Consider the following 23,730-nt stretch of genomic DNA (forward strand, 5'->3'; position numbering starts at 1 on the left):
GAAAGACGTATGTTGCATAGGCTATAAAATGAGTCATCTATGCCGAATTATTGTTACAAGACAAAAAAAATACAAAAAAGAAGGTAAAAGCTACCTGGTCTCCCTAACAGATAACATAAACGACACATATATATTATGTATCATGTCTCAACATTTTTGTCAGTTTTAACTTTTATGGAACCATCCTTTTATCCTACTAACTCGCCGCAAAGTGGGGCACTTTTATTTATTTATTTCTAACTTCACATTCTAAGTGTCCCTCCCAAGGGGGCATCTAAGCCTACACTGCTGCTCTTTGCCCAAGATGGCGAGGCTGACTCATGCTGCTTCAACTATCACAGACACAAGCCAGAATGAAATAATACATTGACATTAGTTTTTCCAACTTCACTTATAATCATTTCTATTGTTTAAATGGGTCTCAGTTGTCCATTGAGTGGGTAGGACTTCGTGTTACATTTATGATGCATCAAAAAGGAGTAGAATGTGACACACCCTGTATTAGAGATAAATGTTTCATGTAGTAACACATCTCAGTGCAACACAAAGAATGAGTACCCTGCTCTTCCCCATATAAGGAAGATTCAATGCTCAATCGTTAATGCTCATGTTGAGGCAAATGAAGACATGCCACGGACCATTTACCCAATAGAAGTTTCACTTTCCTAATGTGCCTTTAGAAGGCCTGTGTATATTTGCTTGCCTTTACCAACTGGGGGAGGGTAGGGATTTTTGTCCAAATCGGTATGGGTCCAAAACACCCCGGTCATTAACCCTAACGTTCAAACGAACACCACCACACAAATGCACACACGCAGACACCACTCACTCACACAATAAATGTACAACAACAAATGTTCTTGTTTAAAACGTGGACGTCACACTTTAGAAGTGTAGGCCTCCTGCTTAAAAATGAAACATGACATCTTGGGAAAGGCTGAAGGATCAGAGAGCTGCCTGGAAAACACTGGCAAATGGAGATCAAAGTTCAGAGTGAGAGTAACAAAAAAAAACCTGAAAACTTAACCAAAGGAGCAGGGCACTGACCTCATGCTTTAAACTTCCAGGCAAACAGAGAACACAGAGGGCATACCAAAGCCAGAAACCATCCTGGAGGTTTACAAAAAGTACATTTATTGTTTCTTCAAATAATTGCATTATATTTATATGCAAGTACTTTACATAATATTCAACGATAAAGTAAATCAGGTGAGAAAAATAAAATACAAGGTTGTTTTTACATTTTATATATAAATACATATATGGATATATATATATATATATATATTTTAAAATATGACATAAAAAATAAAGGAACCCAAGCTTGCACTATAAGCAGAGTACAAATATATTTGTACTTTTCATGCAGTAAAACAGTTCTCTGATAACCACCAAAATAAGACTTTAAAATGGTCCAAGATATTCCTTCCTATCAGAAGTGATTATGGCTTCCAAACTACTTTTTAAACGTTGAATGACAAGTAACAAAAAGACAAATATAAAATGCTTTTGTTTAAAAAAAGACAATACGAAATGGTTAAAAACTAAAAATTATATGTATTTCTGCATGCTCTTATGCCAGTTGCATCTACAACTGACATGTTCAGGATGTCTTACACCTTATAAAACCATTGACTTTTACATTTCATTTTCTTGCTGTTGAATGAGAAATGAGGGGCAAATCTTTAGTTTATGTAAACACAACATGGATTGGCGCATGCCAGAGACCACTGCCATTTGTGTTTTAAGGACTTTTATCGATGACAGCAGCTCTTGGGGGTTTTAGGCCACTACAAGTCAGGGATAAGCAGACACATCCAGGCATCACTCCAGCTGCATTAGATACCAAGTTCGGAAGAATCCAGTGGGTACTGCTGTAGCGTCCTGGACTGGCCTTCAAATGCATGGCACGAGAAATTACCACATGGCAAAGTAGGTATACTACCAGAATAGCACACTCTGATGTTTCCCTACCACCACCACAACTGCAACCACCACCACCACACCTCATGTACATTCAACAACAGCCACAAGAGTCAACACACTCACAGCGGATATGTAAACGTATTCATCATTCACAGAGTCAATTACAGGGGCTGAACCACCAACACACTAGTCACGATAACAGCAAAGAAGCCGTGAGTCACCTTTGGATTTCACAGGGAATATACCAAACGACATTTTCTTAAAAATGAAATCTAAAAATATGCAAACAACAAAATATTGGAGGCAATTAGTCATTTTACTGCATCACCTGAAGAATACATTTCTCAGACATTAAAAGTGAATTGACCCAAGCGTGGGGCCAGATATGCATGCTGAACGAATGCTGCCACCTGCTGGTCTGCACTGGTACTTAAGCAGTCCCTTGTGAAAGGGCAGGTAAACCGTTGAAATCACCAGCACAAACACATGGTTACACATGGTTTCATTTGGTTAGCTTGACAGCACTGGCCATGCTATGGACACAGAGAGGTATCACACACACAAAACTGTAAACAATCCACAGATGTTCAGAGCTTTGGTTGCCCATTGATTTGATTGGCTAAAAAACGTGGGTGACCTCACACCTAAGAATCATGAGGTTGGCAGAGGTAAAACTCTACAACAACTCGACCACAAACTGTATTTCAGAGAAAATCCTCATGACAACAGTTTGAGCCAAGTGCGCATTGGCTGAGGCTTGCGGAGAAGTCGCTGACATACACACAGACATACGCATCCTGTTACACTGACAGAAAGATCTTACACAGGAAGCCAAGCAGCATGTGATTTGTACATCCTAATCAAGTCACTGACTGACTCACTTTTACAACAACTCTTCCCTCTCCATCCCTTAAAGGGACTGAATTTGGTCTGGCAATTTTGTTTTTCTAAAATGAATCAAACTCAAAACTACCAAATGCCAAGCCCAGTGTGCAATCTGGGAGTACTTTGGAAATAATGACATAGTGTGCACAGAAACAAAAACTAAATAAACAAAATCTGTATGTACATCTTAAGTCTAAAAAAGTGCAAATGCTCCATCTTGTGCTCTTTTCCGTACTTATCCTTAACCAAAGCACACGTCCCTTTCATGATTCTGTTTGTAAGGCTTTGGCTGAGGTTCTATTCAGAGCCACAGAGAGCAGTCCCTTAGAAGTCTCCAGGCCATATCTGAAGGCCAGCAATGGCTATCTAATCTGATATAGAGGTTTGTTGTCACAGCCCCCCCTTTTTTGTTTATTTTTTTATGTAGTGTAAACATCAGTATGGAAAACAATGGAACAAACAATACAAAATAAACAAATAAAAAGAACAAACACACAACACAAGCCTGTCCAAGCTCCTGGTTCCCCTGTTGTCTGTGTGAGGATCCAACTGTCCCTCCTTTCAGAAGCAGTTTTGGATAAAGGCCTTTTCCCAACATAGCTTAACACAGCACACTTAAAAGGCCATGGCTATTGGTCCCCTTCATGGTAAAAATAACCAGAACCTTTTTCAGTCTCAAATAACTAATAGGATGTCAACATTACTCTTAGGGAGACGTTTTCAATGTCTGAACCAACAGGTTAGAGATTGCCACTGATACATAAGCTGCATATTCTGTGTAGTGTAGCAAGCCTGATCCTACCTGCAGAGGGTTGTGACAAATAGGCTGAAATGCCGTTCAAGTAAAATAAATCAATTGAAATAAGGCACACATTATCCCAGTTGCTTTGTCCCTTAAAGCACTCCTTTGAACAAAGGCGGTGGAACAGTTTAGGTCTGGGTCTCAAGTTCCATCCACTGCAGATGGTTTTATGAGACAAAAGCAGTTGGGCTAAATCAGAAAGCAGCATTTCTTCATTAGAGGAGAGAACAAAAAAACACTTAACTACTAGCAGGTGACTCAAACTGCTTTGACGTTTTGAGTTAAATTTAAGCCAAATGTGGGTATTTCTTATGCTGATATCTACCAGGTGTTCTTTAAACAACAACAAAAGAATTGGAACGTTGGGACAGCCTTATGAGAAGTTAATACCATTAAAATTCTAGCCAAATGATGAATGTTGTTTGACAGCAGCTTTGCCACAACCTACAGACATCTAAACAGTACAGTAAACAAACACGGTCTTTTAAAACCGTGAACAATGCATTGTGGGATTGCTTCACACAGCCACATGGATCTCATAATGCCCTTCATCCTGTGATGCCTTAACCAACAGAAATTTCAACACTTAGAATTGCACAAGTATCTGATTCTGAGTGCCAAAAACCATACATTATTGTTCAAATGAACTCTCAGTGTGCATTCTTTTCTAAAGTGAACACCCTGGATGGAGTAGTTTTAGGTACCTGTATAAAGGGCTTTGATGTGGTGTGTGGTTAGATGTGATGGCATGCGTGTTAGGTGTGTGAATGTACTTACACAAACTAAGCTGTAGCAAGAAAGGGAGAGAGGGTGAAGAGCAAAAAAAAAAAAACCAAGAGAGAAAAAGAGCACTGAGTGAAATGAGGACGTTAACATGACAGCTGAGACGACAGCGTCCATGTGCCAAACTCAATGTGTGCTGATGTGTCTTCCCCGTATGGATGAAGCAATAGGATGGAGTCTGTTTAAGGCATCCGATTTGATGGCTGTTTTTTCCCTTGGGAGTCTCCAAACCTGGGAGTCCGAAGAGCAGAGGAACATTGCAGCCCCCTGTCAAACCCGCCCTGCCAGACAAGAGCACAGACAAAATGAACAAATGACTCAGGTCCGGAGAATAACATTTCTTCAACATCGAGTCAGCCAGGAAGTTTAAGCAAACAGTCACACTAACACCTACCCACTCCCCTCCACACGCGCATGCACAGAGAGACAGACACACACAGACTCACACACCCCATGTCACATCATAACGGAGATTATGAACACTAATGGCTTAAGTGATTTACTGTGTAATTAGTGGTTTTAAATGCCCTTACCTATTATAACCTATAGTCTTAGTACTTCACATGCAGAGCATTCTGAGCCAGCTTACCTGGCTATGATTCACTCTCCAAGTAAACTGTGATGACATCGGTTCCATCTGAAATGAACACTCAAGTTAAAATTTCAATAACACAGAAATGACCGCAGCAATCTTTACTGTCGCCCGCACCTTTGAGCTGTTTAAACATTTTACATTTCCAACAGAGCCAGCCTGAAAATAAGAAAATAATATTTATTATAAAAATTAATAATATGGCAATCAAAATATATTTAAAACAATCATTCACAGCACCACACGCACTTGGACATTGGTGAGAACAGAACCTTACAGATGGTCTTGAAGTATAGACCATCTATACCTCATTTCAGTGATTCATGCAGTCCCTCTTACAAACCAACCGAACAATCTCAATTAGACGTGCCATTAATCTGCTGTGGACTGACCTGACTTGAGTGGGTCGATGCTCAAGTGATCATTGCTGATGTGATGGTCGCTGCCTAGGAGGCGGTTCTGAGAATCACTCATTGGACTCTGGGGGACAGACCCATCTTCAACACTGTGGGCAAGGGATGAGTCACCACGCCATTAATCACCAGCTTCCTCTATATACCAGGCCAGTGTCTAATAGAGATTGTACTTCATCATCGATGGGATCGAGAGAACGAGCTGGACACTTTGAATAAGGACCTTCACAGCATTGGAAATTAATGGAATTGTGGTTGTTCTTTGAAAATCCAAAACGACTTAGTGGTTTGTAAGTTTGATGACTGGGGAGATCACATACACTTATAAGTGTTTTTAAAACATGAATTTATTTCATTTTTTAAAACATATAAGTTGAAACCCATTCAAATTAGTAGAGGAGAAAAACCTTCCTGTCAACAACATTTTCTAAAGACCTTTTAAAACCCCGTTTACCTTTTACTGCTGTCCGGTTGTATAATTACTGTTGGCTGCTCCGGGTCAATGTTCACCAGACGTGTTGGGAACGTGAGCCCATCTCCTTGACTACCACAGTGAACACATTTTTTTTGCATCAACTACATGCACACAACGCCTCCACAAAAAGGTGGCAACCAGATATCACATTCTCCACAATCAAATGACACTATGACGCACTGTGAAGAACAAAACAAAGAATCCGAGAAATACCTTGTGAAGATAGGACACAGCCAGTACTTCTTCTCGTCACCAAACACCTGAGCAACGTTCTTGGTGAAGCCCAGAGAGAAGCCGTTCTTGTCAGGGCCGTTTCTGAAGACGGGGGCCCTGAAAGCCTCTGTGGAAAGAGAGGAGGGACTACAAAGCCAGCCCAACACCAACACTTCGCTTCATATTTCTTAGCCATACGTATAGTCATGGGGGCTCCGTTGACATGTGGACCTACTGGGGTCAGTAAACTAAATTCCTTATTGTTATTTCGCAGCAAAACTGCCAAAGCTAATTTTCTTTGGTAGGTAAAGCAGCACCAGCTTAGTGCATAGTGCTTAGTGGGACAAAACCACGTGAACCTAACCCTTACATGTCATGGGCTCCCTGGTCAGATGTAGGTAGGAGTGCATTACCTATGGTGGATCTGTTCTTTCCCACTAGCCACAGGTGATAACTGAAGAGTGACAAGATGCTGATGCAGAACATGGCCGCCACAAAAAATAAAAATAAAACATGGAATTTGGCGTGAGTATCTGGCAGCTCATTCTGAGAAAGGGATAGAGAGGGAGAGAGAGAGATAGAAGGGAAAGCAAGGGAGTGTCAGAGAAAGAGGAATGAAGGAGAGGAGAGACAAACAAAGGGAGTACACATTACACTAAAGACACAGACGTCCAAACAAACACGTTAAAACACACATATGCACACACGACCAAACACACACACACACACACACACACACACACACACACACACACACACACACACACACACACACACACACACACACAGGTTCCACACACAGCCACACTCACACACTGATTACCTGTGGACAATTCTCAGCCGATTTCCTCCGGCATAGCTTAGCGCAGAGACAGAGACAGACTGTTAGACATGAGGAGAGGACAGCAGGAACTCAAGCAAACGGGATAGTTAAGTGGGTTAACACACGGAGCATTAGCTAGCCTGAGAGGGCTCTTAGTATCAACAGAGTGGACAAGGTATAGAGAACAGGTGGACAAGGAAGAGGGCTGCGAGAGGGAGGCGGCGTGGGGGAACCGAGGAGCTTATGGGGACAGGAAGGGGAAACAAAACAGAACAGCTGGAGGATGAGACGAGGACAGCTTGACAGACAAACGGGCCCTACAACCAAAAGCTGCGGGATGAGCTACAATTATAATATCAATTAAAGATCAACACTTCCTTAAAACAATAACTTAAATAAAAGTTAAATAACAATAACAAAAACAAAATCGGTGAACAATAATAAGTGCAAGATGTGATGCAAAAGAAAAAGATATGATGCAAAAGAGAAAAAAAAACCAAGGCAGAGATTCTTTGAAATTCACTCACTGTCCAAAACTTAATGAAGTACTGGAGGACTGTGGCTGCGATGAAAAGACAGTAGACCAGCGAGTAGGCCAGGAACAGGATGAAGTATTTGTAGTTGGAGAACCCCACGCAATTGTTCACCCTGTTAACACATTTCATCATTTGTTCAGACGCACAATTCAACAATGGCAGATTTAATACTGCCTAGAGGCAGGGCAGCGCGCCAGACCTGTTGGTAAAACAATGCCACTGCCATGCCAGCACACTTGGGGAGACATTTTGAACCATCTCTGAAATGTATCAAGCTGACAAGCAGCTGATGTGTTCCTCAACTGCTGCAATACCTTTGGACTTAAAAGTATGAAAAGAGTTGTATAGGACTAATTGAAATTAGCTTGCAACTATAGTGCTAGCTGTAAAAACTGACAAAAAAACCTCCATGTAACCACTGTGAAAATACATGAGAAATGAACATTTTACATACCAAGGACAGTGATGGTCCATCTTCAGGACACACCTGTAAAAAATGGGACACAGGAGTTATTTGCTAGGAACTGGGGAAAATGGCTTCAAAATTAAACATATTTAGATTGGATTGTATGACTGTATAATAAAATAAAAATGATATTCTACATTAAAGGGCCCATATAATCATAATATGGCCCCTGTAAAGTATCCTCCTGTTATAGCCCCCCCCCCCACCCCCCCCATATTTTTTTCTTTATTTCTTCCTGTTTACTTATCTCTCCATGTATGCTTTAACTATATTCTTGTTACTGTATGTACAATATAATATGTTTGTGTGTTTGTGTGTACAAAATGGGCCACAGGGAATGTATAGCCACTGAAATAAATAGAACACCACATCCATAGCAGGAAATGACAAACATCCTCATGGTGATTGACCTCACAACCAAGACCATGCATTGCACCTTATGCCTTTAGAAGCAGATAACTTGGGCCGGTTTCAGAAAAACATGTAATCAAATTTTACTCAAAGCTCTGTTGATAATGGCACTCAAACTTTCCAATTTGCACTGTAGGATATAACATGGATCGAATACTATGTCTGAGTACCCCAAAGGTTTCTAGTGCACAACTTTAAACCCATGACACACCAGGTTGGCCTTCGTTGATCATCAGTTTTTGCGGTGTGTGCAGTAGTAGGATCCCTGTCTGCATTTTTTTTTGCTGATTGAGCATGGGGCGAAAGTACTCTCTAGTTAAAGGAACTTGAACGAACCTGACAGAAATACCTCAGTGCACCTGGAGGACATAGCTGAATCAGGAGTGTTATTAATAACAACTATCTAACTGAACCCTTCAGGGCCGGTGTACCTTAGACTCAAAACCATTGTATTGTGTCTTTTGGCAAAGTGCATTCCTGTAGAACAGGCAGAGAATGGAGAGTGAATGTGGGAGAGCACTTGGGACAGGAGAGGAGAGGGAACACTCACATGTCACAGGCGGAACAGTGATGACATCGGTCAGGTTTGATCACCTGACAGCGGTCACAGTACCGGATGGCTGAGGGGGGAAAACAAAGCAATCAGACACAGAGAGGTTGGAGAACAGGGGAAGCTCCTCACCAGAGGGGGAGTGTGTGATGACATGTGATGATCTTATTACTGTCAGTGTGGTGAGGAGAAGTACTGGTTCTATAGGCCACCAAGATGCTCAAACCTCACCTCTTCAATTAACAATTTGTCCCATTAGAGGCGTAGGTTATAATGAGATTTGCTGCTTGGTCGTCAGTTCAGGAGATCAAAGTGAGATCCACCCAAAACCTTAAAACTCTTTCCATGTTTTGGTCTTCGTTGTAAAAACACAACCAATAATGCAAATCTGATGTATATTTCCAAAAGAGCAATTATATTATTAATATAATTATTAATTTTATTATAAAATGAAACAATCATCCGATCCATAAAACAACTCAAAATAAGAGGCAATACCAACAGGAGGATGCACTGTTTAGCATTGGCAAAGAATTATGGCTAATTTTCCTTTGGCGCCACCCACATAATCAGCTGTGCTGCTCATCCCACAAATGTATGATCCTTAAAAGTTGGACATCTTTGTAAATACACAGGCTTTCCAACTATACAAAATAAAAAGCCAATCAGCATTGTAACAACAGAGAAACAATCAACCAAACACCAAACTTTTTCCCCCCGAGTTTATATTACAGTAAATGGTTAATTTTCATAACTTTAGAAACTCCTGTGCTAACACACAGGACTGGGGAATGGGTGTCTCTGACTATAAGTTAAGGATCAAGATGGGGGTAAGCTGGTGACCAGTTCAAGTAACAGTGAAAATGTACCATGTACCATGTATCATGAAAACTGAACATTTTGACAATGGGGCACATAAAGCTTTGAGGAACATCATTTTTTGCTGTGGGTTTGAGTTAAAATTCACTAAGCACTCACCGCCTGCCCCAGTGCGGGTATAAAGAGGCAGACTACTGGCCACCCTCTTCAGGATCTCTTGCTGGTTCTCCGGTCGCTCCTCCTTCTCATACTGCTCCTTCTCCACTTTTGGCAAACAGAACTGAGGGAAACACACACAAGGCCAACACACGGAACTCTCAGGATCACCATACTCTCATAGACTAAAACTTAAAACCAAACATGAGCCACATTATAGAAACAGACAACAGACACATTCCGAAAAATATAAACAAGAGGGCTACACAGTTCCCAGACAGGCAGTAGCTCTATCGAGGGCCCTAATACCTCAGGCTGGTCAATAATAGTGCAAGGAACTCAATTCCTAATCCAGAACATGATCAAACACCACACTTTTCAGCATGACTCATCTGACAGTTTCACAAAGACAGTATCCATGCAGAGCAGAAGATTGTGAGCCATTTACCTCTTTAGAGGGGTTTGCTGGTCGAGTGAAAATGGTCATCCAATAGGACCAAACAAACATGATGAATGAGAGATGAAAGAGCACCAGGTAGACAACTGCAAGAAACAACCCGTTAGGAAACACTGACAATAAACAACAAGACAGGCAATTACAGTGTGAATGCCCCTATTGCTAAGAGCTAAAGAGAAGGGCCTCTTTACATTCCACAAGTAAGTCACACTGCATGATCCACTGGTGTATAGCTGACTAAACTGTTCATTCACATGTGTTATTTTTTGATAACTGATGCAGTATTCCTGGGCTGTCTGGCCAGCTGCACTCAGCACAAACAGAGCAAATGAAGCCTTGAGTTTCGCCTGAAACCTGCGGCGTGGAGGCTGGTGCCAATCTGACAAGAGGCCAGTTTAAATAGCCACATTTCATGAGAGTCAGACACCAGCAGACCACAGTTGGACTATTTTTATGATGGAATGATAGTTAAGTAGTCCTTGAGTCAATATCTTCCAGTTTTTCCTCCATCGTAAAAAACTCCTAACTCAATTTCATAATTGAAAACTAGGGAGAGGCAACTGGACTTACTCTTTTCCCCTGTGCTCGGAATGGTGACTGTAAAGACAAGCACAAAAGAGACAACAGAATAACAATCAGGTGTTTTGTCAGCGGCACAGGTATAACTTAAGTTGTTATGCGAAGAACAATAGACGCTAAAGATATCGAAAGCCCCTCACAGGAGTCTGATTTTATCCATTTAATTCAACGTTAACGTTTTACATTTAATGTATGCATGCTACTTAAGGGAACAGGTGAGCGCCAAGATGTATTCAGCATTAATTAGCTATATATTCATACAATGGCTAATTTACAGAAATTCAATCTTTTGAAGTTGCACTGTTCAGTCACAACCCATAGCTTTCACTGTCTGATGGTGGTGTTGCGGAGCCCTTTGGCTAAACCTAACCTTGACACTAGCTTTGCCAATACCATACAGCAACATTTCCCAATTTTAACATATATCGTGACATAAGCCACAGTATCATATATGTTCGCACCCTTTCCAATCACTTCCTGCTTCTCACGACTAGTTGAGAAGTCACTCGGCTTCCAACTGGTTAGCGGAATATTAGCTAATACATTCGCTAGCTGGCCTCTTGGAAACTGCCAAATCAAATAATTACATTAATATCAACCAATGTAAAATGAATGAAAGCATGACACTTACTTATGCACAGTTCCACAACATACGCGTAATACGACCAACACACCACTAAGGCAATAAAAATAACTGGAATCCAAGCTAATCCCCGTTGGCAGCATCTTAATACATGCGTGGGCGCCATCTTTACTTCCTTCCGACAAAAGGCAATGGTATATCTATCGTCACTTTGTCGGCTCCTTGGGACCGTCACTTACGATAATGGGTGGCAACTACACATCGAAGGAGAAATACCCCTAAATGAAATCGAGCATAGCACATTTGCTCTCTTTGACTTCACAATTATGTTCTGTTAAAATAACATGATGTAAATTCTGTTTGCGGTTTTCTTAGTACTTATATTAAAATAATTTTGCAGTCAGAGGTTTTTATTTGTCCCCCAGATATGTCTGTCTCTCCTCCTCCCCCCCCCCCCCCCCCCATCATCACACCACCATTGGAAATATGTATATATATATATATATATATAGCATGCAAATGACAATGCTCAAAAATAATGTTGTTCATTATTTTTTATTATTAAACCGCTCTTTCAAAATTGGAAAATACACATATACACATAAATTCTGCGTACTTGTACAAAACACCTTTTGCACTATTTGGTAAAGGAAACAAAGGAAGTCCAAAGAAACATAGAGCATTGACTGGCTCTTCACACAGGCAAACCAGGCTTACAGATTTAAACAAATACAGCAAAGGACTAAGACACTGAGAACCAAGACGCCATAAGAGGTTCACTTCACACACTCCCTCACACACACACACAGTGCACATGCATTTGAATGCATCAACAACACAAAGCAACAGGTTTGCAAGTGTGCGCAAAACTTTCATCAGTCACTTTAGAGGTTCTTCGCAAACACAAAGTTCATCCACAACATCTACATATGCCAACATCAGCACACTCTTTCTCTGTCCATCTGTCCATCAGGCACAGGACGAAGAAGTGCATCATAATCAAGAGGGCAGGAAAAAATGAAACAGATAAAAAACAAAGACAAATACAGAAAGAACTCATTTTTTTTAAATGTGCTAATGACTTATCATCCCTTACACCCCTGCCTGATATAAAAATAGACATTTTACACAGATACATTTCATACTACCCCCTCTGCTGCACAGACGCTAGCCTTTAAGACCCCCACTCCACCAGTGGGTTTATCTTTTGCCCCGCTTGTTTCCTGCAGGGGGCTTCTTCAGCTGCAAGAGGGGAGCAGCCACACCGAATCCTGCTGCGGGGGCGTTTGACACACCGAATGTCAGTCCCGCAGATGCGTTGATACCAGGGTTGCTGCTGAAGTTAAATCCTGAAGTGCTGGAGCTGCCAAAGCCTGAGAAGAAAAAAAAGGAAGAAGTTGGGAATGGCAAGTACAGTCAAGGCAACACAACACACCAAAAACTCCTAGAGGTACGGCCCAGGATTCTGGCGAAAGGTTGTTGATATTTGAGCTTAAAGGCCAATAAACATGTTATTGGTTGCAACGGTTAATGGCTCAGTCCAAGCTACTATGTTTGTTTCCAATGTATACAGCCAGGACTGTATGGACACTGGACTTTTGAGCACACACACACACACACACACACACACACACACACACACACACACACAGCTAGAGGTCCAAGATGAGCAATTCTCTGAATGACAAAATGTGTAAAGGATTACAATCCTGGACTGTATCTTTAAGGGACGATCTTTAAGGGATCTTTTGTGAGAAAAGCAAGGCCTCAGCTTGTTTTTTGCATCCTGAGAGCTTTAATAAACATAGTTCAGGCATACATCAGAGGCTTGTCATTTCAACACGACATCGCAAGGGAACTCCATTAATGGATGTGATATCAGAGAGCAGGGGATGTAACGCACCTGCGCTCAGGCTTCCTCCTGAAGGCTTGCTGGAGGAGAACCCAAATGAAGAGCCTCCTGTGGCTACACTCCCGAATCCAGGCCCGCTTCCAAACGCTGCTGAACACAAGAGTGCAGGACACTTCTGATCAGCGCATCCAGTTACACTGCTCATTTCTTCACACATCCAATTGCAGACACACACACACACACACACACAAATACAAACACTTACTGACTAGCAGCCAATCGAGAACTCACTCACTACCTCACTTTCACTTCCCTCATGAGGAAACACAATGGAAATGAAAGTCACAGCCACAGAGGATCAGACAAGAGGAGAAATGGAATGCAGCCAGTCTGTGTGGTCTGCCACAGAAGGGAAAACCTATATAATCTGAGATAATCTATCATACTATAGTCTACCAAAACACAGAGGGTGAGGGAAGGATACACCTAAAGATACAATACTGGTTCCCTCTAGTCATACTCAATGAGCTTTTGTCCACATGTTTAGGTTTGAGGGGAAAATAGGCAGAGGCAAGAAGCTATGCAAGTGGCAAAGCTGAGATGACGATACAGGAGAGGAGGTACCTCCGAGGCCGGAAGAGCCCAAGCTAGCGCCCATGCCTGAAGCGAAGGGAATCCCAAAACCTGCCCCCAGGGCTGGCTGTGTCCCTGGGACAGAGAGAGAGAAAGCACAGGAACTTACTCCCAAATTAAGTCATCGCTGACCCTTTATCTACCACTGTGCAACACTCACAAAGACATAATCAAAGAGGTTCAAAAAAGGGATCAGAATTGTTGCTACAGCAAAAAATAAAATGAAAGTTCCCAAGCCTAGTACCTGTTGTAAAAACAAAAACAAAAACAAAAAAAAAAAAATCAGCCAGTGTAAATGACAAGAGGTCCAAATGGCCAGTGCAGACACTTCTGATGGAATCTTACCAGGGTACCGAGTACCAGCCTGTCTCTACCCTACATCTCCTCACCACCCAACATCCACTCACCTCTGAAACCATACTATACCCTACTTACCTGAGACAAAGTCTGCTTTGGATTACTAGAGTACGGATGAAATAGGGCTATCAAAGTTCAGCTCCCTTTACACCTTTTTTTCAGTGTGTATACTCGTGCTCCTGTCTCGTTTCCTTTTAGCTGGTGTAACTGTCAAGGTTGATTTGATAGGCTTATATAATTTAGAGATGCAGAAGAGAAATGAACGTATGCATCCCGTTAGCAATCCAATTTATTGTTGAGGAGTTACTTATCAGTCAAAAAGAAACAAAGACAAGGGCTTTTTTCCTTTAGAAACGCATTTATTGTCCAGTAAACAATTCACTTACATAAAACATGACAAACAGTTGAAGACAAAACTGATTGTTAATTTCTTGCTATATTGCATTTACAAGTGTCAAAATTGTCTCAAAGATCAAAGGCTAATATGTGCCAAAAATGCATTTCAAAAGTGTTATGTATATATATATATATATATTGTATCTAGGTTTTAAAAAGGCACACCATATAATATGCAATCAACAAGCAAACGTACACCGCACTCACCTAAAACAAAAAGCCCTCAAATAAAATGAATTTAAAGACCTGACATCTGTCTCTCTGTAAACTCCCTGATCCAAAGCCCCATTAGTTTCATCCAAACATAACCATGGAACCTGACCAGAAAGGGGAAAAAAATAATAATAATAATAATCACTGATAACACACCTGGGATAAAAGCTGACTGCCTGTACCTCCAAATATGACATGATACAGATCGTGACGTATCAAATCTTTAAATAAAAAAAACAACCAAACAAACAACACAGACAAACAAAAATGCCTGGGAACATAATTTTGTAAAGTACTGAGAGATGTTAAAACGACATTCCATGACGTGAACTAACCCTGTCTCTTACTCGAACTGCAAAAGCACAAGGCAGAACCCTTTGACTTGCCACACTCTACTAATGAGGGCAACCACCAGCAGAAGCCTCAGGACTCAGCACCCTGACTTTTAAACAAAAGCACCACATCTACGACAACACAAGACACACAATCCCAGTCTTCAGAATCCCTAAAGGAGAACCCCCTTCAAATAAATTACCATACTGTTTGACTCGCATACAACTGTGCAAGTGCATAAATAAGTTGGCAGACTGAAGCTACCGTGCTTTCACCAAAACCGAAGAGAAACCACTGCAAATCATCTGATCTACGTCATCTTCATTTTACTGGCAGTCACCAACATTCTAGTGTCATCCTCAATCCACCCACCCAACAAAGCACCAAAAAGAGTAAGTCAGAGGCCAGTAACTCCAGTTTAGCATGAATCTGGACAGACGTCCAGAGTAGCAGCTTATTTTTGCTATGTTGATGGCCAAACATGGCCAAATGGTGTTGAATACTGCTTTTGGCATTGAACTAACTTTTGAAAACCCTACAAACAGTCTGTCCACACCTACTGCAAATAGACAAGTGATAGATCACTGTAGCCCTTTTATAAAGTGGAATCCAAAATAGACACAACTTCATTTCACATTTCTCCGCTGTATAGTTACAGACTAATGTCTCGAGTTTTCTTGAATAGCCAACTCAAGTCTCTTCCTAATTACCTCAGGATCCTTTACTGTGAAAACTGTGTAATCCTAAAGTTATTTAAGAAGGTCAAGATAAACTACACAAGAAAGCCCACATGTGATGGGATGTAGGTTAGTATAAATGGTGGGTTCTCCTACGTATGTTAGGGGTAAAATGTTAGTATTATGGCACTGAACATTAAGCAGCTTTTCAAGGTTTTTCGGTTGGATCTGAGGCACATAAAGATGTTAACCCTATATGATAATTATGTTGCTTTCAAGTAGTTTTCCTCTATGGAGAAACTATCTACCTGTGTTTAATTTAAATTTTTCATATCAACTTCAAAAATGGTACCATGCCAGCATGTGAACCAGTGGCTGCCAGTACTGTGCCTATTCTTGCTATGGGCTGTGCAAACCCATCTACAAGATCAATTGTGATATGTAATTACTTTCATTTGGTCTCCATGGAAACCTGAAGGGCTGCCACGGTTACTGAATAAGGAATGGTTTATTCAAATTATTAAAAGATAGCATGAAATACTAATTGCTTCACACAAAAGGTCCTTACAAATGTGTGTATAACACAATCAAATCACCATCCACTGTTGCAAACATGCTATCTCAACAAAACAAAATAAATAAATATATATTTTAAATTGGCACCCATAATCAAAAATAGAAATGCACAAACCTCACACTTATCTTCAGCCCTCAAACTGAATTACAAAGACTGAAGGATGATTCATAACGGAGTCAAGCCTTTGATGAAAATGATGAAACTGGCTCGCAACCAAGCTCAGATATAAACACTACGGCTTTAAGAGTCTGGCACTTTAACTGCACACCCTGGATCTCCAGACCTGTAACAGTTATGTCCTTGCATTTGACTGTTTTCTCAAGAGGCAAACCAATGCAAAACAGTCAAAGACAATGTGATATGCATTCTTAGATTTAAACAAACAAAATAAATGTTTCAATAGAATATCTCAGCCAATACATAAGCACACGTGCACACATAGGCCTAATGGCTGAGATTTTTCAAAAGCCAGAAAAATTTGGCTTTTTTTTTGTTTTTTTTGCAAAGGTCTAACTTTTCCCCATATACTTGAATTTCCATTGGCAAACAGGAACCACAATACCATGGCACTTCCACTCAAGTGTTAATATGCCAAATACATGGTTATGGCGAAAGCGCTTAAATCATTGGAATCTCAAATTTGGTTCAAATGTTGATTGATCTCTTCATCTCTATGATGTGCTACATTATAGTCTAATACAACTGGGGTGGGAATAGAAGGGGGGGCTTTCTAGTGCATTGTAGACATTATGGGATATAGTTAACTGTCTGTCTGATCTGTTAATAATTAAATGAATAAAACTGCACTTGGCTATGTTTACTAAAAAATCTCCGGGTTGTGCTTGCAAAGCTTATTGCTAAGGATGATTCCCAGCATCTTCTCAATCTCCAAATGTAATGATTTATACATATACACACACACACACACACACACACACCTACAGAGACACAGGATCAAGCACATATTTGGTCTACTCTAATAGCAATAGGGGAATAGATACACAAGGCAAAGGCGTAAGGGAGCAGAGAGGATGTTTCAAGGCAGGACTGGTGGTCAAAGGTGCGTGCAGCGTAGATATTCTTTAATTGTATTTTTAAGTGTGTGTACGGCCACGAGGCAGTATGAGGGTTCATTGACAAACTGCTACATTAGTGCTGTTCTGAAAGAACGTGCAAAAAAAGACTATTAAAAATAAAAACAACAAGATTTTCACCCTCTACACAATTTGCAATTAAGATATCCAGGCTCAACACCCACTCCAAAAGACCACACAGTGCACTGATAATGAAACAAAAACTTCCAACTCTGCATACAAGTCCCCCCAAGTGGAGTTCCCACAACTTCATTTCACTACCTCTTTAAGATACTTAGGCTCAGCAATCACACACAGCACCCCTAACACAACACTACGCAAAGAGCACAACATTTTGATGAGACCCTAAATTCTTAAGGACGCCATAGTCCATTCAGTGTTTGCAAAAAAAAAAAAAAATGGCTCAACAAACTAGCGTCTCTTTAATCCGACCAACCACTCAAGCCCTTTCAGAAATTGCATGGCCATTTCTACAGAGCTTGGTGTGGCTAACTGAAAACTCCTGAATCATTGGATTGATCATCTTAAGAGCTTTTTCTTTTTTTTTACCTCAGAAAAGAAAGGCTGAGCAGAGGATCTGTCAGCACACTCGCTGTCCATCAATCGAAAAGCAGGGCATTTCAATTCAGGGATGCAGAATGGCTGACAGTGATGGGACATGTTAGAGAAAAAGAAAAGAAAAAAAAAACACCCCCCAAAAAACCCCACTCTACTGCTCCGGAGAGCCAGTGTCACCAAGACAACGAAGGATGAGAAAACAAGAACAAAGACTAACTGGGTTACCCTTTATATATCTACCACTTTTATTTATTTCTCTGTCTCTCCTTCATCCCCCTGCCTGCTTTTTCTCTCTCTTTCACTCTCGTTCAATCACTTGCACTCTCTGTCTGTCAGGTTTCAGAACAAGAAGGGTTCTAGAACTTGAAGGCGGTCAGACCTGGAGCAGGCTGCTGTTGCTGCGTCAGTGTGGCAGCCATGGCAACGGCTGTGGCATTGGGGACGCTGCTGAAGGGGGCAGGGCCGGTGGTGACGCGCGGGGCGCTCAGATACTTCTTGGTGGCGGCACGCTTGGACTCAAACACGTCAGTGGAGTCCTCCAGAAAGGCCCTCCTGTAGTTCAGGTACTGATGCTTCAAGATCTGGAGATGAGGTGAGATGAGAGGACAACATCAGCTAAAATATAAAATAGTGATATGGATTGTGCAACAGAAAGTACTGAAGATGACGTGTCTACCCCATTTGTGGAATTAGCAAGGTTTCTAATTAATGCTTAATACATACACCTCAACGGACAGGAACTATACATTTTTAATGGTTTTGTTCTTACTGCCAGCTCTTGAAATGTGTTGCCAAATTCCGTTAATAAATGGAGCTGACAAACACTTAACACGTGTCTTTCTCCCACAGAGCAGGACATCATTAGCCTGTCTCCCCTGCCTATCGCTCGCCCCACCAATTGCTCCCAGCTTAATTTTTGCTGGGATTATAGTCTGGAACTGCTTTTCACAAGATCACAATTCCGGACCATTCTGAGAGGGCCCTCCAATCAGTGACTAGCTGAAGTAGCTAAGTGCAATGACTGAAATAAAGCAATAGTTTGAAATGTTCTTACAATGGCTGCAATACTGGAGCCAGACAAAGTGATACAAACAGCAGTAGCAACGCTAACAAACGTTGAAAAATTGAAGCTGGAGCAAGAGGAATGTGTAAAATGATTCAATGACGGCAAAGACTTGCTTTACTGCCAGTGGGGTTTGGGAAAAGCCTTATATCTTAGCTTGCACTGTTGTTGGCAAAATAGGAAGTTTAGTGATCCAAAAGTTGTAAATGTAAATGTTGGTTAAAGGTCGGCCAAATAGTTTCTGAATTAACCTGAAGTGTATACCCATTAGCATGCAACGTCTGGAAACCATCTGCCACGTGGCCAGACCCTATTCATGAACTTACTTACTACTACAGGCGTATAATCTTTCACTTAGTTTGGACACACACACCACAAGCAGAACATCCAACTCACCTTCACATTCTCATGCACCGTCTGTAGTTGAGCAGCTAGGGCCACAAACGTCTGGTAGAGTTTCTGCATGGCTAAGGAAAGATCTGAGCACAAAACACAAAGTAAGAAAGCAGAAAACTAAACCAAACTAAAATGAGAACAATGCTTGGAATTTGGATTTTATATCCACAAGACCAAAAACATGCTAGGATGTGTCATCCAAGAAATTGTCAACGCGTACAAGATTTACTTCCCTTAATTTTACAAGTTATTATGCAGTCTCTCAGGCGTACAAGGTACATGTATTTTCAGTATGGGAAAGATGTTTGAACATATGACCTTGGTTTTTATTTAGCAGTTGAGCCATGAATTTATGTTTTTCATAGTAACAGATTGATAATATATAATAGATTGATGATGGATACGCATCTGTTTTTATGGCTCTGAGAGGAGGGAGCTCGGTACCTTGAGGTGTGATGTGAGAACCGCTGCCCTGTGTGGTGAGATGGTTCTCCAGCTCCTCAATCTGCTGGCGGTACTGCTGTAGCTGCACCTCAAACTGCTCCACCAGGCCTCGGAAATAACTGAAAACAGAAGGAGTTGCTAATTAAAAGCATACTACGCTGATTAACATGCTATGTGGTCCCCCATAATTGTCATGGATATCCACAAGCCAGGCACATGGCATAGTGTGCATTCACACTGTTGTCTTAGGAGCAGTGGACATTACAATGCTCAACAGCAGTGCTGGCTTCAAGGGGAAAAAAGGCCGTAGGTGTGATAGAAATGGAAGATTGGGGGGAACAATATACCAGAGATTTTAATGCACGTAGGCAGCATTACATTTCTACAACATCAAACCGGGTCAAATTTGCCAAGAGCCACCCAAGGGCTACATATCACTAATCCTTTTATAGCATACTGGAATACAAGACATATGAAGAAAGGCTTTAAAGACAACAACTCTCAAAAGCAATTACGGCAACAGCTGTAACTGAGCTGTACATTTCTCTGTGTGGTTTAATATGACAGCTTGTTAAGTTTCCTAATGTGGTGATGAATTAAGCTTTCTTGTAAAAAACGATTCATGTTGACACCATTAAAGTTTTTAATTACACCCAGAGAGGGTGCCTCTGAGGAGGGGTCTAACTCACTCAGATGGGGCGGTGTTCTCGTGTTGGAGACCAGGCGGGGTTTTCTGAGTTCTCAAGGCAATGTCAGCATTCTTTAACTCCTATGAAAAATGTAAAAGGATATCATGAAACAAATTTTATAGTTTTAATCAATTAAAAATCCTGACTCTTCCCTAATAGCCAAACTGAAAGGCCATACCTGCGCCGTCTCCATCTTGAGTTTGTCGATAGCCAGGGCATTTCTCTGCAGCCCACTGGCACTGACTGACAGCAGCTGCTTCAGGTTCTTGATGTCGTCCTGCACCTTCAGCATGGCTTTGGAGGACATCCTACTGATATCCTCCTGCACCTGCTTCTGTTCCTTCACAAATTTCCTGATTGACAGAGTAAAATTAAAACAATTAAACGTAACCGGATCTGCTTTCTTTACTTTAACAGGCTTTTACCAACAGTGTATAGTGCATAAAGTCTGTTGTCATGCCAGAGAAGAATAATGAGATGATAAAAGTGAGACATTTGTAAAAAAAAAAAAAAAAAAAAAAAACACTTACTGAAAGTTCTCCACATCCTGGCAGATGATTGGAGGTAGATTCTCATCCTTAAGAGCCTTGCTGTCCCTGTAGAAACAGATTTAAAAAAATCAACCGCTGTCGTTTAAATATGACAACCCCAGTTAAAGACTGAACTACTCACTGTGGACTGACACCAGATGATTTATCACTCTTCTTCTCTGAGGACGTGCTGAAGTCCACCCCACCCAGTCCGACGGTGGCTGCAGGCGCAGCAGTAATGGTGGTGGCAGCGGAAGATGCCAAACCCCCCAAGCCTCCCAGAGACAGACCTAGACCCAGGGTAGGCTGCCCCAAACCTGGAACACATTGGTGCAACATTCAGATCAATGTTGGCTGTGTCAATATATAGAAATGCAAACACATTAACACATGGGTAAGTGAGTGAGGCTGACCAAGGGGGGCTATGCTGGAGAAGAGGCTGGAGCCGAGCGAGAGTCCAGCGGTGGGGGCTGCAGAGCTGGTGGCTGTGAGGGAGAACCCTGGCAGGCTAGTCTGTGGGGCTGTGGATGTGAGGGTTGAGCCAAAGTTAAGACCAGTGGCTGGAGCTGGGGCAGGGGTGGTGGTCAGGGAAAAAGGTGTGGCTGAGGCAGCTGGTTTCCCGAAGCCGCCGAAACCTGTGGCAGGAGCAGTGGATGCTGCTGGAGCTCCTGTGAAAGTAAGCACAGAAATGGTCATGAACCCGCTCAGTGTTTTTATTCATCAAGTGGAAACACACCACAAGCTTAATGAAGCCCTACCAAGTGTGAGTCCAGTAGTTGGTGCAGCAGCCCCTAGAGAGAGAGAGAGAAGACATGTATTTACCTCGTCACCAAACAAGTAATTTGACTAAACACAAAATATGACTAACTGAAAATGTTTACTGAACGAACACCCAATACAAACTAAATTAGCAGAGTGCTAATTTAACCTCAACAAACAAAGAATACATAGGTGAAGGATTGCAAACAAGAGGTCACATCATCTTAATGTATTAGTACACGAGTATCAAAGCACATCAACCTACCTGGGGCAGGGGTACCAAAGGCAAAGCCGCTAGCGGGTTTCTGGGCAAAGAGGCTACCACCTCCAAATAAACTTGCGGATGTGGTTGTTGTGGCAGCTGCAGGGGTGGCGGTAACACCGCCAAGACCACCGAACGCGAACCCAGCAGTGCTTGCTGCAGGGGCGCTAAAATACACAGACACAGAACGTAGCTATTCTTATTATTTTCTACACGTTAATTCAAATCATACCACGAACAAAACAGCATTTACCTAACTTTTAAATGTTAACACCAGTCTTAATTTTCATACATACAATTTGGAAAATTTCGCTGCGATGTTGTCTTTATACACAATCACTTATATTTCACAATCAGTATAATCTCAAACCAGGATAATTTGACTAATTAAAACAGTTTGAAGGAACCCCAAATGCCTGTTCCATAATCAAAAGATAGCTAGGTTATCAATCCGTACAGTGATTATACTACAAATTGTAATGTCTTTATGGCATTTTTCAGTTTCACACATATATTGAGTAACGTTGTTTTCAACTTAAATAATTGATCAGAGCTTGAACTTGACAGGAATAAGGTTACCGTTAAGTAGCTCACTAGCTAGCGTCAGCTAGTATGACATAGTAAACTAAGCCAGCTATGATATCTAGGACACCGGATTAGCTTCAAAGATACAGTTTAAACAGAACAACAACTTTACCTTGTTGCGGCTCCAAAAGAAAACCCTCCGCCAGCATTAGTGGGCCCCATCGGGGTCGATCCAAAACTGAATCCAGACATTTTGGTTACAGAGTCTGTGACATTTAAATGTATCCAAAGACGTACGTGCTAACTGGCTAACAAAATGGGTTTATCAGGCCTGGTGTTAGATACGCGACACCTCGTGGGGGCCTTAACCTTTAAAATACATTTACAGTCATGATAAACGGGACATTAAAGCTGATTTAAGGTTTCACGATGTGTCATATGTAATACAATTGCCTACAATATAGCGCTCAGCAGATTTATATAAAAAAAGTAATATCCCTCTAGGTTACTGAGGGCTCACGGCTTGGCTAGTTTTTGATTCCGCGCCTGATGCTGTGAATATTTTTTCCGGTTGAAAGCCAAAGCTTGCTGGGATATTGGAGGACTAGCTCTTTCTCGCGAGACCACATACGCTCAACCGGGCGACGGTGCCTGTAGAGGCTTAAATACAACATTTCTGCCTATTATAGTTCTATTTGCAAGCTATTTAATTGAGAAACCACCTTTTTCTTGTCCACAAAAAAATGTATTGAGTTGTATTACTAATCCCCATCATTTGCTAAGAAACTACCACACCCAACATGCATTTCGTCTGTGTTTTTTCTTCGGTACGTGGCGGTAGGAACGCCCAAGTAGGAAGTAGGGAGCTGCAAACTGGTTGTTAGCAATCAAACCGATGTTGTG

General features: G+C 41.4%; 2 protein-coding genes across 4 annotated transcripts; both read right to left on the reverse strand.

The window, feature by feature from the left end:
- Positions 1-1,995: 1,995 nt before the first annotated feature.
- Positions 1,996-11,635, reverse strand: zdhhc20b (zDHHC palmitoyltransferase 20b; the record flags this gene model as incomplete). The annotated part of the gene is made up of 13 exons (XM_080854668.1): positions 1,996-4,677; positions 4,986-5,033; positions 5,381-5,493; positions 5,856-5,945; positions 6,090-6,216; positions 6,503-6,635; positions 7,440-7,560; positions 7,903-7,935; positions 8,876-8,945; positions 9,854-9,974; positions 10,299-10,393; positions 10,878-10,904; positions 11,518-11,635. 12 exons carry the CDS (start codon positions 11,633-11,635, stop codon positions 4,990-4,992), a joined length of 1,092 nt encoding a protein of 363 aa, XP_080710794.1. The 3' UTR covers positions 1,996-4,677; positions 4,986-4,989.
- A 416-nt stretch (positions 11,636-12,051) lies between these two features.
- On the reverse strand, positions 12,052-23,366 carry nup58 (nucleoporin 58). Of its 3 annotated transcripts, XM_080854950.1 has the most exons (14): positions 23,000-23,366; positions 22,306-22,469; positions 22,040-22,072; positions 21,695-21,949; positions 21,424-21,598; positions 21,282-21,347; positions 20,930-21,104; positions 20,752-20,831; positions 20,063-20,181; positions 19,619-19,701; positions 18,539-18,740; positions 13,946-14,029; positions 13,373-13,468; positions 12,052-12,842 (listed from the first exon to the last, which is right to left on the reverse strand). In XM_080854950.1, exons 1-14 carry the CDS (start codon positions 23,077-23,079, stop codon positions 12,670-12,672), a joined length of 1,785 nt encoding a protein of 594 aa, XP_080711076.1. In that variant the 5' UTR covers positions 23,080-23,366; the 3' UTR covers positions 12,052-12,669. The 3 variants fall into 3 exon arrangements, with proteins under 3 accessions (XP_080711076.1, XP_080711078.1, XP_080711077.1); XM_080854952.1 differs by lacking the exon at positions 13,946-14,029; XM_080854951.1 differs by lacking the exon at positions 13,946-14,029 and having other exon boundaries at positions 13,373-13,471.
- Between the last annotated feature and the right edge of the window lie 364 nt (positions 23,367-23,730).

This window comes from Sprattus sprattus (genome assembly GCF_963457725.1).
Source record: "Sprattus sprattus genome assembly, chromosome: 17".
In the NCBI taxonomy this organism is placed as follows: domain Eukaryota; kingdom Metazoa; phylum Chordata; class Actinopteri; order Clupeiformes; family Clupeidae; genus Sprattus; species Sprattus sprattus.

Excerpts from the sequence above, each read along its gene's own strand:
- nup58 (XM_080854950.1), bottom strand. The coding sequence starts at position 23,079 with ATGTCTGGATTCAGTTTTGGATCGACCCCGATGGGGCCCACTAATGCT. Across the intron at positions 21,348-21,423 it reads TCATCTGGTGTCAGTCCACA|GGACAGCAAGGCTCTTAAGG; the intron begins GTGAGTAGTTCA and ends CTGTTTCTACAG. Across the intron at positions 13,469-13,945 it reads GGGCTCTTCCGGCCTCGGAG|CGTTTGGAAGCGGGCCTGGA; the intron begins GTACCTCCTCTC and ends TGTGTTCAGCAG.